The sequence below is a fragment of the Chenopodium quinoa genome, unplaced genomic scaffold (genome assembly GCF_001683475.1).
Source record: "Chenopodium quinoa cultivar QQ74 unplaced genomic scaffold, ASM168347v1, whole genome shotgun sequence".
In the NCBI taxonomy this organism is placed as follows: domain Eukaryota; kingdom Viridiplantae; phylum Streptophyta; class Magnoliopsida; order Caryophyllales; family Amaranthaceae; genus Chenopodium; species Chenopodium quinoa.
Genome location: NW_018744582.1, coordinates 1,300,345 through 1,316,971, shown reverse-complemented (window position 1 = coordinate 1,316,971; position 16,627 = coordinate 1,300,345). Strand labels below are relative to the sequence as shown.

The 16,627-nt window shown below is 37.8% G+C and overlaps 3 protein-coding genes across 4 annotated transcripts; 1 reads left to right on the top strand and 2 right to left on the bottom strand.

The window, feature by feature from the left end:
- The first annotated feature begins 1,237 nt into the window (after positions 1-1,237).
- Positions 1,238-3,376, top strand: LOC110699237 (uncharacterized acetyltransferase At3g50280-like). Its single transcript, XM_021876728.1, has one exon. The coding sequence runs from the start codon at positions 1,667-1,669 to the stop codon at positions 3,140-3,142; it is 1,476 nt and encodes a 491-aa protein (XP_021732420.1). The 5' UTR covers positions 1,238-1,666; the 3' UTR covers positions 3,143-3,376.
- A 5,643-nt stretch (positions 3,377-9,019) lies between these two features.
- On the bottom strand, positions 9,020-10,354 carry LOC110699236. Its single transcript, XM_021876727.1, has one exon. It carries the CDS (start codon positions 10,201-10,203, stop codon positions 9,319-9,321), a length of 885 nt encoding a protein of 294 aa, XP_021732419.1. The 5' UTR covers positions 10,204-10,354; the 3' UTR covers positions 9,020-9,318.
- A 199-nt stretch (positions 10,355-10,553) lies between these two features.
- On the bottom strand, positions 10,554-14,779 carry LOC110699234 (pentatricopeptide repeat-containing protein At1g06143-like). Of its 2 annotated transcripts, none has more exons than XM_021876726.1 (2): positions 11,622-14,779; positions 10,554-11,060 (listed from the first exon to the last, which is right to left on the bottom strand). In XM_021876726.1, exon 1 carries the CDS (start codon positions 14,073-14,075, stop codon positions 12,273-12,275), a length of 1,803 nt encoding a protein of 600 aa, XP_021732418.1. In that variant the 5' UTR covers positions 14,076-14,779; the 3' UTR covers positions 10,554-11,060; positions 11,622-12,272. The 2 variants fall into 2 exon arrangements, with proteins under 2 accessions (XP_021732418.1, XP_021732417.1); XM_021876725.1 differs by lacking the exon at positions 10,554-11,060 and having other exon boundaries at positions 11,402-12,112; positions 12,198-14,779.
- Positions 14,780-16,627: the final 1,848 nt, after the last annotated feature.

Here is a 16,627-nt window from a genome sequence, read left to right as displayed (position 1 = left end):
ACAAAACTAGATAAGAGCGCGTATACAACACGGTAAGAAGTTAAGGATTTGAGTTAAAATGAAAGGTAAAGATGTAAGACACGCAGAGAACACGTGAGTGAGATGAATGATTCGATTGCATGGATTACTGAATTGGAAATTGAGAAGAATGGCGGATATCTGCGATTTGCCGGGTGAATTAGAGGAAACCCTTTATCCCAAGAAATTTAGTAGGTTGTCATATTTTTTATATTTGGTCCAATTACACCCTTTATTTTCTCCAATGAAGACCGATTGATCGAGGGGATTTTTTGGTTGACTATGATGCCTTGAGTCACTAATATGTTGACTATCATATATTGGTGGTTTCGATGAATTTGATCTCATAATTTGTTATACGTACTCTTGGAAGCACCGAACATGATGAAGCTCTCTCCAATTTGTACAACAAACGGTTCATTTATTCGTGTTACATTTCATAAAACGTATGTACAAGATAACCGTGTCATTTATTCATGTAATTAACACTCTCTAGTCTTTACAGATTGTATGTACAAGATGAATGTGTCCACACGCATTGTATATATCGTGTAAAGTTAAACAATGTTGTACTCTGTATAATTCTCATTTCGTTTGCAAGATGTATAACACAAAGCTAATTTAATTTGAGTCACATGTATATTGGAATTTGATAAAATAAAAATTGTAACTCCTACCATAAATGAGAACCATAAATTGTTATAATAACAGTAGTAATAATGGAGGTTACAACTTACAAAGCCACCTAGAGGTGTGGTATGGTTGTTTCAAATTCCGAAAATTCGGAAAAAAAATTATTACATGCAAAAATACTAAGGTTGTTACATGCAAAAATACCAAGGTTGTTATCCATTTATAGTTGTCACACCAATTCAACCTCAACATAATTCCCTTTATCATTTTCATTGCACAAAGATATAACCATAAATCCGCCTAAATTATATTTTTGTATTAGAAAAAAATCAAAATAGTAGTGAAATGAAGAACATGAATGGCACAATGGGTGCATAGAAAGAGAGCTGGAAAAGGAGGAAAAATGTGACTTCAATTAGTACCAGGAAAAAAAAAAATCTCATTTTTTAGAACTATTTTCACCATTAATTAACCAAATAAAAGTAGTTAAAAACCAAAATTTCCAACAAAACAGTTTTAAACCCAACCAAGTTACCAAACATTAAGCTCTCGTATTAATCCATGGATTTTTATGCATCCTAATTTCCCAGGGCGTTAAGTCATTGACTTAAACAAATGAAGGGAATGTCAGAGTATATACAGAGTACTTGTTTAATATTTGTCCAGCAAATTCGCAAATAAAATAAAATAAAAAAAAAACTAAAATGATTGAGAGAAGACCTGTCAAATGTAGAGAGAATTAACTAAAAGAGTCAGCTCCCTTAACTCTGAGCATAATAGTACAACACATTTTCCACCTCAGCATCATTCATGAACCCAAATCTCCCTTCCCACCCCCAATAAGGCTATAAATACCACTCTTCACACCCCTCAATTTTCATCACTCCTCACTCCTCACTCCCTCCTCCTCTCCCTCCCTCCCTGTATCCTCACTTTGGCGGAACTTAATTTAAATTAATAAATTATTGGAAATTAACCGGTCTCCCGGTTCCGAACCCCCGAAAAGAAAAACAAAATGACTTGCTCAGAATTAAGATCATCATCTTCTCCATCATCCATTACAGTAGTTTCAAAAACCACTGTTATCCCCTCCCAACCTTCCACCATGGAAGACCTTAAACTCTCAGTCTCTGACCTCCCTATGCTTTCCTGCCATTACATTCAGAAAGGCGGTCTATTCACCCGACCGCCCATCATTTCCGCCAATTTGATTTCCCTCCTTAAGGAAGGCCTCGCTGTTACCTTAACTCATTTCCCCGCCCTCGCCGGGCGGTTCGTGACCGATTCCCTCGGTTACGTTCTTATTACTTGCAACGATGCTGGAATTGACTTCATCCACGCCACTGCGAAGAGTGTCTTTATCCGTGACATTCTCTCTCCTACCGACGTCCCTGACGTCGTCAAGGAGTTCTTCACCTATGATCGGACTGTTAGTTACAAAGGTCATTTTCAGCCGTTGTTGGCGGTTCAGGTGACGGAGCTTGCTGACGGTGTTTTCATCGGTTGCTCTGTTAATCACTCTGTAACTGACGGAACTTCTTTCTGGAATTTTTTCAATACTTTTGCTGAGGTTTGTAGGGGAGTCAAGAGAATCACGAAGTCGCCAGATTTTAGCCGGAATTCGGTGATTATCTCGCCGGCGGTTCTGAAGGTTCCAGAAGGTGGTCCGGTGGTTACCTTCAATGAGAAGGAGCCTTTAAGAGAGAGAATTTTCAGTTTTAGCAGAGAAGCAATTTTGGAATTGAAATCGAAGGTGAATCACCGGAAATTGTCGAATTCCGCCGTCGAAATGCTCGGGAAACAGAGCAATGATCCATGGAATAACAACAAAGACGGAAAAATGGCGTCGAAAATCGAAAATTGGTTACGAAACGCAGTTGCCGTTTCGAAACCTCAGAGCTTGACCGAAACGGAATCAATGGCGGTTGAGATCTCGTCTTTTCAATCTCTCTCCGCGCTGCTATGGAGGTGTGTTACACGCGCGAGAAAACTAAATCCCGATAAAACGACGACGTTTAGGATGGCGGTTAATTGCCGTCATAGATTGGAGCCGAAGTTGGACCCACTTTACTTCGGAAACGCGATTCAGAGCATCCCAACCGTTGCTTTGGTTGATGATGTGTTGTCCAAGGATTTACGGTGGGCCGCGGAACAGCTGAATAAAAACGTGAAGGATCATGGAAACGACACCGTTAGGAAGTACGTTTCGGAGTGGGAGAGTAACCCCAGGACTTTTCCTTTGGGTAATTTTGATGGGGCGATGATTACAATGGGTAGTTCGCCTCGATTCCCGATGTACGATAATGATTTCGGGTGGGGAAGACCTGTGGCGGTGAGAAGCGGGCGGGCTAATAAATTCGATGGGAAGATATCCGCTTTCCCGGGTCGGGAAGGTGGAGGGAGTGTGGACCTTGAGGTGGTTTTGTCACCTGAGACGATGGCGGGTCTTGAATCCGACCCGGAATTTATGCAATTTGTAACTAGTTGTTAGGCCCTAAATGGAGAAATTGAAATTGAAGTGGGTGTTGGGTTGTAAATTTGATTGATGACCCTGAAGGGTCGACCCGTCGTGTTTGCCAGGGCATCGGGTTAATGGGTGGGTGAGAAGATGAGAGAAAGCGACCTTTTTCATATTTCTTTTTTCCCCTTATTTTATGTTCTTCTATCTTAACCTTCTATTGTGCCATAATTCTAATTCTAATTGCAGTCTTACTTTTTACCTTAATCCTTATATTATAAAAATATAAATATATTTCATTTGAAATCCAGACTGTTTGATTATTCAAAATTTATGTGATTAGACAAAGTTGACTTTTTAAAATTGATTGTCTATTTATGCCAAGATAAATGGAAGTGTGTGAAACTGTTTGACAAATGACCAAAATCTGTATATGTCAAGGTCAATTACATCAATCATATAATCATGACATAAAAAATATGAGAAATAATTCCACTTATTATATTTAAATAAAAACACGTGGCTACTAACACTAAAAAAGATAGGTTTAGTTTGTCAGATGCTCTATGCTATGGATAATGAGGTAGAATCTGATTATTTGCCAACTTAAATTTTGTAAACAAGATGTGGGAGAATTAATAATGGTGACAACATTGGAATATAGATAATGGAGTGAGTCAAGGGAATGCAAATTGCCACACTTTCACTCCAAATCAAGTATCAATTCCTCCCTCCATCAAAAGAAAAAGAAAAAATAATTAGAGGCTCACTCGTCACCAACTTATTAATTCCGAATGTATTAGATGTTTTGGAATTGAAAATTTAGATCAGATTAGTCGATTAGATTCTCACTCATCACTGACTTATTAATAATTTCGTATGTACTAGATGTTAGGGGATTGAAAAGTTAGATTAGTCATTAGTGGACTCGACTCAACTATAAATTGTTAGATACAACTAATATTAAATTTTATGAAAAAATAGTAAAGACTATTGCCAATTATGGTTATTTCATATACGAAGCATTAGATATATCAATTGTTCAATATCCTTTATTTAAAAAAAAAATTAAAAAAATGTGTAGAAAATACTAATAATCATATTTAGAAAAAAGGTGACACTAAGGCCCTGTTTGGTAAATGATTGTTGGCGGTTGGCTGGTTCACTTGGCTTGTTTGACCAGCTAAAATGTTTGGCTCTTTATAATGACTTTTGAAATTGGCTGCTTATAAAAGTATTTGGTAAATTTAGTTGGTGGCTGTTAGCTGTTTATTAGATAATTTGTGGGCCAACAAGCCAAAAGCCAACAAAAATGTTACTCATGGCAGCTTTTATATTTTTGGCTTAAAAGTCAGCTTTTTCGCTTAATGAAAAGCCAATTACCAAACACTTTTTTTTGACTGTTTGACCACATAAAAAAGCCAAAAGCTAACCATAAAGCCACCAAAAAGCCATTTACCAAACATGGCCTAAGACTTGAGAGTCAACGATCATTGCTGATATTTTTTTCATAGTATTGAAAACGAAATTACAATTACAAACAAATGAAGTAAAAACTATGGAGTACCTTGCAAAAGGGCCTTTAATTCCGACAACCTTAGTTGAACATAGGTCCTACTACCACTAGTAATGTTGCTCCTTACCTCTTTGCCCGGTCTCAAAGTCACATAATTTGGATAATTATGTACTTCGTATAACATAGGATTTCATAATAAGTTACGAGTAATATCAAAATTCATAATTATCATCACCATATAAATTTTTAAGTCATCAAAGATTTTTTTTTTTTTTTTTTTCCCAAGTTAAAAAAAAATGATTTCACCCTCAGCAATAGTTAGTCATCTGTCATCAGACTATATCGATCATAATTTTAGTTCACAACATAGTTTCTTTTCCAATACGTAATGGTTGATTGAAAGGCACAATAAGCCAATGCCATTAACTGATAATTATTGTGCCTTTCATTAAAAAAACTTAAACTATTCACAGATATTTTCTTCCAAAGCAATTAATGAGTCTTCATTTCCCTCAAAAAAAATTAATGAGTCTTCATTGTTCACAATTCCAGTATTAAATAAAAATCTCGCAAATTTAGTATCAACACATAAAAGAATATCCTCAATGAAATATTTCATATTCCTTCTTAGTGGAAGAAGACCAACGAACATATAATAATACCACTATAGTTACTATTTACTAAGATAGATTATCCTAATAAATAGACGCATATATAAAGAGTACTGACAAGCCGGAAAAATATATACCACCATAACCATATAAGATATTAGGGTTACTCTTTCAATTGAGATTGGATTTTTTAACAGCTCTTGGATATTGGTGTAACATAATACCCCTTTACGTACTCCAGAGTCAAGAGTAGAGAGACTCTTCGATTTCACAAGATTGCCGTATGAGTAGTTGCAAAGATAAAATGTTGGGACAAGACTTCAAGAGTGTCCACATTTAGAACTTTGGTATTTTGGGTGTCAAAAAAAATCTTAAAAAAATTGAAAACAATATTGTCTAACACATTTGAAGATGAAAAAAGTGGTTTAGAAATTTTGTGGAAACCCGAATAAGGGGTCACTAGGAAGGGATGGTCCTATCTATCATTGGTCTAAAAACAACCTAGAAGCACTTACTCTCGACAGAAATCTATAATTCGTATAGTCATATTAATTTGCACCCCCTTTTGAAGACTCCTCAAATATCATGTACAATCCTATAATAACAATATAACATAGATTTTTCCAAGAAGATTGATCCAAACACCACAAAACAAGGTACGTTCCTGATATCATTTCCTCGAGTCATTTTGCCAGGAACTCAGTATTCTGTTTCGACATCTCATCACTAATCAGAAAAGCAGAAAAGGCACAATCCAAGGCAGAACCAAACATTGTAACTAGCATATCGACAGGGAAAATCAATGCAACAAAGCTATGAAATTCTGTTTCTCACAGCAGTTTCAGTTCACAGATAAGGCTGAGATAAGAGGCCAATTCAGACACCTCAGCAATGCACAAAACCAAGCTGCAAAACTCCACACTCCAACCATTTGGTGAGAGGAGAGAAAATAATGCAAGTTCTCTGGTAATTTGTCGATAAATACTAATGAAGAAAAGGATAAAAACAATTAAATGAAAGAAAAACAGTTCAGATTCAGATAAGATTCATTAGTTCCAAGACAAAGTAGCTCTGAGTAGTAAACAATAATAGCTTTTGAGAGTGAAGTGTCTCAAAAGTTCAATGTGCAAACCCCATGTGTAATCAACTAATCACCAATGCAAGTAACCATAAAAATAGAGTGTAAAGTAGTTCATTGTTACAGATCTTACACAGAGTGTGAGGGCTGCTAGGGTTTATCACCGAGGCGAACTTATTTCACATCTTTTTCGACTAGTGAGGAAAGTGGTTTTCTACTCCATTTTTCTCCGTTGATTTGTACAAGGATGGGAAACATTTTTCCAAGAATGGAAAGAGTTTATTTCCCTTAAGAAACGTTTTCCACAAAGAAACATTTTCAATTGAAAACAAATTCCGCCAATCAAACTTTTAATTTGAATACAGTATTTAATTCTATACTTTCATAGATGTGCTTGTTTTGTTTATATTGATGAGAAACTTTACTTGGGAAACTGAGAAACTCCAAAATTATAACGGAGGTACAAAATCAAATCTCATGTCATCCAAAATGGTCCCTTGCTAGTTATAAGTCCCCAAGATCACTAATATCCCCTCAGGAGTCCTCAAAATACCGCCTGTTATGACACAACAAAATAGCTCCCAGCGCCCCCCCCCCCCCCCCTCTTTAGGAAAGAAAAGGTAAGGACATAAGTTAAAAGATCACAAACCAACCAGAATACACCTATCACAGGCCGTCCAGTAAGTTGAAAAGTCCTCAGCATATGTAGAGGTAGGCAGAAGGCAAGGTGTGGAAAATCTCATCCCTAATCTTGGTCCATCTAACCATCATTAAATCACCCTCTTGTCAAAGGGCAATGGAATCGCTGCACTGAAGTCTCTATCTACAGTTTCTTCACGTTTTGAATCCACACTTGGTCCTTCCTACCATTATTATACAGCACTTAAAAGTGATAAACCTATGCTTAGTCTAAATCACCTTTTGAGCATTGCCCTCTTGCCCATGCACAAAGGACTCTGTTGTGGCCCACTAGGTCAATTCTTTGCTAAACACTTCAAACATCACTCCAAAAAAGAATTCTATTCACTCACTGTGAAAAGGAAGCAGGAAACTGCAGAGAACAGCCTTCAAGATGTAGCTCCATTGTTAATTGACTTGGCTGTAAGGTCCTTGTCACAGGCATATCCAAATCCAAGAGTTCACAAAAACCTCTTACCTTGGGAAAAAGATAGCTGCACAATTAAAACCCTACCTTGAAATAGGCGTGACAAGATCAGCTATTGTACAAAACAAGTTTTAAAACACACAAAGCAGAGTTCATACTTCAAATGTATCATCAATAGCAGATAATAACAACTACAGACTGCTTGAGAGAACTTAAGACACTAAAAATGATAGTTCTATACTCTGCATCAAAAATTTAAAGAACTTGTTGAAAAACACACTGTAATATTGCAACAGATACAGCCTTAGTTATCGGAGAATCAAGCACCAGATAGGTACCAAAGTATAGGCTATTTGTATAGGAACCAAGAGGTTGTGACAAAAGAAACAATGGGGAGAGCAGAGTAATGAAAGCTGATATAGAGCAGTAAATAAGAGGAAAAAAAATTATATAACCTATACTTTGGTACTAAAATTTTCCACTAATAAAGAGTGGTAAATAAGGGAAAAAATAATACTTTGCAACAACGATAGTAGCTTTGCTGAAAGGATGTTTTTATTTGATTCAATTGTCATGTATTTGATACATAAAAATCTCTTTGTAGATTTCGTATGACTTTTAATTTATGAATCAATCTTTGCTCAAAAAAAAAAAAAAAAAGGAAAAAAAATAATACAGCTAGTCTATACTTTGGTGCTAAAATTCTCTAGTGAAAGTGGGACACAAAAAGAAAAAGGGCCAAACCCGAGAAATGAGAGGAATGTAAGCCCTTCATTCAACACGTGTTAAGCATTTTGTTAAACATTCACCAGCAAACATAGACAAACCACATGTCCAACTTCACCACTAACTCTCTGATTTACTCTACTTCCCTTGGAACAACTGAAACAGCCCATGTACAAAGCTATACTGCAGGTTCTCTCTTGAATTCTGTACTTAAGAAAGACCCACTCTTAAGTCCATTTCCATCTCTCTCCAGACAAGGCCAATACACATATCCTACATGGTTTTGCAGAGTCTTTTCTACTCTACCCTCACAAGAATGACTCAATCAGACCAGTTTCAATAGAAGCATCTCCTGATAACACAGGTCCCTTCCCTTCATCAACTTTCCTATCAATGCTGATGCAGTGGAGTACTGCTTGGAAGCTAATACATAAGGCAATACTTTTTGCCCCATGCATTTTATCCATACCAAGAGGAAGAGTACAGCACACACAGGCTCTCATAACATCAACTACCATTCCACCAAGAGACGACTAAGAGAACTAACTCATACAAGAACCATCCTTATGCGGTTAGAACATTATTCTCACCATGATCATTTTGTTAATATTGACTAAATCACTCAATACTTTTGAGTTTTTGACAAATCCCATAATAAACACAAAACAACTTGAGCTCCTTATGTATATAACCCTAGCCACTAGATGCTCCTGACCAACATTTATAATCAACGCATTGCATTGCTAAACCGATTATACCATGCCTAACGAGCAAAATAGAGTAATGAAAGCATCCTTCTGCACCTAAAACATAACCATTCTCCACACCCAACATTATCCAACATACATTTTAATAGTGGCAGGGCTACAGCATATGATCCATCAATCAATTCTTATAACATGTGAAATACTGAAACTCGGTCATACATTAAAGAGTATCAAATCATAAAAACAGGAATTCTATGGTTAACATTACCATTTAAACAAGTCAAGTAGAAGTAGAACTATGTACAATATACACTTAATTATTCCACAAAGGCCTTCAAACTGTTTAATAAAACATAATCAAAGCAATAAAACCACAATAACCAGCTGATTAAACACAGCCATGAACAACAAGCAAGCTTACCCCCCAAACTGTATAGAGTCATCATGCCATAACTATCCCTGCACACTAATATTCACCACGGTAATCACTAAAATCATTTTTTGGCAGATAATTCTCATCAACCCTCTCAGCAATCTTCTCTTGCTCATACTTAAACCCTTCATCCAATGCAATCCCACCAAGCGCCCCAGCAACCGCACCAACAGCTAACCCGGTACCGAGCCCGAAACCGCCACTTGTCCTCGTCCTCTGCTCATAAGGACTGTAATCAACCGGAGCAGACGGTGCCCCATAAGACCTGACCCCACTTTGAGGGAAGTACCCCGAGTAGTACCCCATAGAGTACGGAAACGCCGTAGGAGGCGGTGGAGGAGCAGGGGATGCTGACCTGGAGCTACTGTACGGATAAGGAGGGGCAGAAGAGTAATAATACCCAGGATGAGGGGTAGTTTGGTAATCATACTCCAACCCACTATGAGGTTGAGGTTGCTGAGGTAAAGCTTGATCCTTTATCGCAAGCTTTAATCGGATCTTACCATCGGGGCGACCAGAAGGTCGGAGAACGTTGTATGTCCGAATAATATTCCGGTTATCGGGTTCGGGTAGGGTAGAAAGACGAACTTGAAGAGAACCCACAAAAGGTTTAGGGGTTTCCGACGCTTTTGAATGGAAGATTTCAAGAGAGAGAAAAGCGTCGGAAAGAGGGGAAGTTATGGGTAAGAGGAATCGCTGGTTCCAAACGGGTTTGGTATTACCGGAATCATCGGATTTGGTGGTGAGTTTGTTATCCGGGTCGACCCAGAAAATGGCGTAGGGTTTGAGATCGCCGTTTTTCCAGTTGACATTTTTGAGGTGTTTGCCGGAGATAATGGTGATTTCGAGGTTTAATCGGACTGCCGGCGGTGGTTGTTGCGGCGGCGGAGGTGGTTGGGAGGGTCGTGACATCGCCATTGAAAGAGGGGTTTTTTGAGGAGAGAGAAAGTGACGTGGGATGGGGTCAAGGGTGGTGTTTGGAGTGTTTGTTTTTGGATAAAGGGGAAGTTTTTTTAGGGGAAGTTGACGATCGTGCCCCTGTATTTCGGTTGTTGATTGATATTTTATGATATTTTATGTTTTGATCGACGGTTATTAGTAATTGCTTCTCATGGGTGGCTAGAATTAGGTTTGAACACATTGCTAGATGCCAAGCCCAAGGCTAATTTTGCTTAGCGTCTGAAATTGAGCAAAAGCGTGCAATAGTCTTATTAGGCTCCAACTAATTCGGATTTGAATTTAAAATATCCTATCTTAATATAAATAATTTCGTATAATAAGTGAGTTAGATAATTAGATTTCAACTTCACGGTTGCCACCCAATATCTAAACATACAAAGATGTAGCAACCTCCACTTAATATGTCCTTGCTCATTTCATCTTTTAGTAGCCTACACAACTGCAACTATGAAGCACCACAAGCCAACGAATGCTCCACAACCACTTACTGAGTTACTGGTAGTCAAGCCACCGTCTACAGCACCACACCTCTACTCTACACAAACAAAACCATCAGCTTGAGTTTGCTTTTGGGAAGAAAATTGGGATCCAAGTAACAAAGTTTATGCATTAGTTGGTCTTACAACTACTACTAATGTAAATGAGCAGAGATTAAAGAGCAACATATTGCAAAAGTTTAGGTTAATAACGAACAATGAGCAGCACATATGTTTGAAATCTTTTGCACCTTAAAGGCTTAAATAGATTGGAGCAAGAGTTAAAGATTTACAGTCCTCCCAAGGCCCAAGCTGCCTTCATCCACCAGGCAATCAACCCTGCAAAATCTGGCCAATCTGTCAATTTGTCATGTAATTTGTACTTTGCAGGTATTGATGTTTGAACCAAATAATTGGAAAAGAGAACTCTATGCACCGGAACTCCTAATCAAAACTGGCATCAACCAAAGTAATCTGTAATCTTGCAGCAACATAAGCACAATAACATGTAAGTTGCAAAGAGAGGGAAAAAAAAAAATGATTCAAAAAAATGAACACAAGCCTGCAATCTGACATGAATTTATGGGCGTGGGGTTAGGGGAAGCTTTAGATCAAGCATGACCAGTACCACATATCACACAATACCATCTAGTAACAGCTGCTGTTTTCACAACCAACAATGCAACAACTAACATATCAGCATTTCTTTTCAGCATAATTAACAAATGTACATGTCATCAACAATATTGCTTCAAACTTTGATTTTGAAATTTTGAAGTCCAGTGATGGATCAATTAAGGAATGTATGAGAGAGAGCTGTCTATTAGTTTATTCTTCCTACTTAATCTGCTGCAATATTATGAATGAAACAAGAGTTAAGCCAATATAACAAAGAGTTACCATCTCTGCAGGACTCCTGCTTTTCCAACTTTTAGATAAAGTTAGCAACGTTGAGCATGGGTGGCGTAGTTTGCACTTTCCTTAGGTTTTGGTTTGTCCATCTTCCTTTTTTCCAGCCTACTTAGCTATCAAACTCAAATCTGAGGACAAATCACAGTCGCTGGTAAGTACACCAGGCCTCTCCTGCTCTCTGAATCCGCAGACTGCAATCTTTAGGAGTTGGTTTTTTTTGTAAAAAAAAAAATATATATATATATATACCAGACGACCATCTCCCTCTTTGTTGTAAATTTAGTCATTAACGAAAAATCACCGAGCTTGCACACAAGAATTTAGAAGATAGATGCCAAACCATTCTGCATTAGATTTCTGATAAGTTAATTTTATATTTTCACCTACTCCTTCATGCAGACCCAAAATCAGCTGTGTACAAGGAGCTTACTCTCGCTGAGTGTTCTACAACTCTTATTGAGTTTTGTTTATTCCATCACCTGCTTTATGAAAACACAAAATTGAGGTTAACCCAAGAAAGGTTTACTCAAACTGTATTTATCTAATTAGGGGGTGGCAACTAACACTGGCAAGTGATCCTCACTAGAAGATGTTTTTGCAATGAAATGTATGCAAATTTGATCAAATACTCGGTTATGTTCAGAAAGATGCACATGCAGGCTTCAGCTGTCCATACAAATCATCCAGCAAAATACATATTTCACTGGATGCAGGATGAGATGTATCAGCAGCAACGAACTGATGCAATTCATTTTCCAATTCAATCCAACTAGATCCAGGAAAACATTTCTCTATACCTTGTTCCCTCATCAAAGCCCTAATTTTTTTAACCTCTTCCCATCTTCTTGCTTCAGAATACATGCTAAGTAGCAGGCTATAGTAACCACAATTATCAGGCTCCAAATCCATTAGCTTACTGACTGCTAGTTCAGCGATATCTAAGTTCTGACATAGCTTAGAACCACTTAATAGGGCACCCCAGATAACTGAATTTGGTTCAATTTTCATACTTCCAATCAGTTCTAGTGCATCTTCAAGCAACTTAGCTTTGCATAGTAGATCAACCATGCATCCATAATGCTTTAACTCTGGACAAATTTGAAAATCATTAATCATGCTTTGGAATATCTTACGGCCTTCTTCGACTAGCCCTGCATGAGTGCATGCACTAAGAAGACTAATAAAAGTTACCCCATTAGGCTTAACATTCTCCTCTACCATTTTATCAAACATTGCAATCGCTGATTTTCCATCCCCATGAGCAGCAAGCCCTTCAATGATTGAATTCCAACAATAGAGATTTTTCTCCCTTAAGTTTAAAAAGACGACAAGTGCTCTTTCTAATTTCCCACACTTGGCATACATGTCTACCAACGCAGACCCAACATAAACATCGAGTAAAAACCCCTCTCGTACAATATAGAAATGAATCTTCCTCCCTAAATCAAGAGCTCCTAGATGTGCACAGCATGAAACTACTGTTGCTAATGTCCTCTTATCAGGGCAGATCCCATTCTTCAGCATCTCATCATAGGCAGCCAACGCCTTTTTGTATTCTTTGTTCTGAGTATAACACGCGATCATAGTAGTCCACGAAACCAAATCCTTTTCAGACATCTGATCAAACAACAACTCCGCAGCCTGAACACTCCCTAGCCTCGCGTACCCATCAATCATAGTATTCCAGGCAGTAGCATTCCTCCGAGGCATCCCATTAAACAAGTTAGTCGCAGAAGCCATATCTCCACCCCGAGCATGAACCGATACAATAGTACTCCACGCAAAAGTATCTCTGTCAGGCATTTCATCGAACACCTTCCGTGCTTCAACAAGCTTACCAAGTTTCCCATAAAAAACAACCAATGCAGTCAACACAAACACATGAGCTTCAAACCCCATTTTCCAAGCATGACAATGAACACATTCCCCAGTTTTCAAATCAAACACTTGACCACAAGCCTTAATTAATGGCGATAAAGTATAACTAGTTGGGTAAATTGAAGTTCTCAACATTTTCTTGTATAATTTCAAAGCTTGAATTGGTCTTCCCCAATCAATTACACCTCTAATCAATGAATTATACACAAAAACATTAGGAAATTTCATCTGGGTAACAGCTAATTTTGCATAATCTATCTGATTAAGGGAAGAACAAACGCTGATAAATTGGGTCATTACATAACAATCTCCAATATTATCTGATTTGATCATGGAGGCTTGAAGGGATTGTAGAGCTGGAAAATTAGAGCAGTTCTTAAGATGGCTTACTAAAGTTTCGGTGTGTATGAATTTGATAGTTTGTGCAAATTTAGACGGAAAGAATTGGTTCAGGTAAGCTATGTTTTTCCGGCAGCGTTGTAAGACTCTTAGCGCCATGAATAGTACGCGGATTATTTCCAATTTGGGAAAGGGTGGAAAAATTATGAATTTGTAATAGCCCATTAGCCCCAACAACGGCTGTGCCAAAATATAACGCCTAATACGTGCAGTTGCGCATGATATACCTGATTAAATAAAAATTAAAAACAATAATAAAAAAAAGGTGAAAAGAGTATGCCTATGCTTGACAAAAAACATGTTTGTCAAACACAGGTCAAGCCCCGACAAAATCATCACTCAATCTCAAAAAAGTTTCTTTTAAAAAACTTCGTTGGCTTATTTCAAAATAATTGCAACATTAATACATTATACCGATAGCAAATAATTAAGGGAATATAGGAGGGTAAATGAAAAATAGAATTTCCTATAAATAAAAAATAAATAAAATAAAAAGAAATAGAATCACGCGGAGTAACAACTTGAACATTAACATTAATTAAAAAAAAATGAGTGAGAAACTTTGTGTCTGTAGGCTATGTTAAACGGAGAAACTTTTAAGAATTTAAAACATATTATAATGTTTTTATATGACCGTGAAAACATGCATCAAATTACCGCTTTTCATGTATGGGATACACTAGTCATCAAAATCATTCGAGGAGCGATAAGAGAGAAAAATTGTGGGACCACTATGTTCATTTTTGAAGGAAGAGAATGAGAATGCATTTGATCAAGCTTTCAAGACAAACGTCAAATTATACATTTAAAACCTAACTCTAAATTCCATTCACCTTGTTACCACTTATATGGTGTGTTCAATTCACCTGATTTTGAGTTATTTAAACTAATTAGACTAAATTCGTAACTTGTTTAATTGGAATTTGAAGTGTGTAGCATCTATTAACGCTTATCAAAGCCTATACAAACTTAATTTTCTTGAACTTCTCTTATGCATTTAGATATACTTAATTCATTTAGGAAAAGTTAGTTCTCAAACTTTTAGATAAACGTTGATAATTTCAAATAATATTAATTTTGATAAAAATAGGTTCAATGCTATGCAATTCAAGCATAATTTAGAACCAAATTAAGTCTAGGATCCTAAGAATTAAGACACTGTCCCTAAAAATATGTTGATGCCACATCATTCATGCAAGTTGCATCTTCATAAGTCCAATTGCATTTGAAATGTGGGGAAAATAATACCATTTTAAGTTCTAATGTATTCCACCATCGTAAACTCGACATATCACCGGCACGAAGCCATCTTAAATTAGACAAACAATCGTTTTTGAAAGAGTTATATCTCGAAATAAACACAAAACTACATACAAGTACATAATCCAATTACCATTTCTATAGTCCATGACAAAAATATTTCTAGGTTTGAGTCAACCAATATAAAGAGTTTACATGAGAAAATATTTTGTTAATCAATAACTGATAATAATAACTTCCTTTAAATATCCAAAAATGTTTCAAGTTTTACATAAACAACTAGTTTTTAGGTCGGGTGATGCCCCAAGTTACATTAATTCCATAACAAAGATCCTTATTAATATTTTTGATAGAATGGTAAGTGATTAGGGGATTTTTATCCACCAATCACCGTCTGACAAGTGGACCAACCAGGTTCCGCCACGTGTCCTTCACGAAGGCCAATAGGACCCTGCCACGTGTCAATCACAGATACGTCCTCTACGGACCAATCGAGGCACGCCACGTGTCCACCCATGCCAAATGGGAAAACCGGCCAACAAGGCCCAATCCTGTCTAGAGGCCCGGTCAGCCCTAGGTTTACCCTAAACCTAGAGAGTGGCACGCTTCTCAAGACTATAAATACTTAATTAATCCTCATTAAAAGGGATCAAGCAATTGAGAGGCAATTGATCAAGCAATTAACCTCACCTGAAGAACAGAGAAGGACAGAAACATTACGGAACACTAATAACCGGCTAATCTCGCTAACAAAGCAGATTACCAACATTAAACACTCTCACCTAGAGAGGTCTTATTACTTTAATTTCCGTATTAATTACTCCTTAATCAGGTACTAACTTGACCGTTGGAGGCGGAGCTCTCAGGAGTCTCCGTTATTTTGCAGGTACAGGCGTCCGGTTCCAGTCTCGGAATTGTAACTCTCCCGCAGGACATCAGAAAACCCCGAAACATTTGGCGCCGTCTGTGGGGAGAGTACTTCAGAGATGGCATCCAAGTTTGTACCGACTCCTGAAGAGAGGCGTCCCCTAAACGACCCTCAAGTTCAGTCGGACCATGACACCGAAAGTGAATTTGAAGTGGAAACTCATACAGCTCCAGACGGGACCCTAAGGGCCCGACGTACCCGTCATACCGAAAGGAGGGAACGGGAGCATCTTCAAACAGGAAGCGAGCCAGCAGGCGCACCGCCTGCTCGGCAACAGCCGACTGATGGGTCTGCTCCCATCACAAGGAACGAACTCATGACCTTCATGAGGGACTTCAAGGGAGAGATTCAAGAGTTGATCAACAAAAAGCCGCCTGCTTCAGTCAAAGAGCAGTCGGCCAAAAAACCTTCCACTTCACTGAAGAGGAAGCCAGTTCAAGGGCGAGAGGCGACTCCTCATCCTAAATCCAAGAAGCGGGAGCCACCTGCTCTTGATTTCACAAAATTCCGTTATCCTACGGGAAATAGG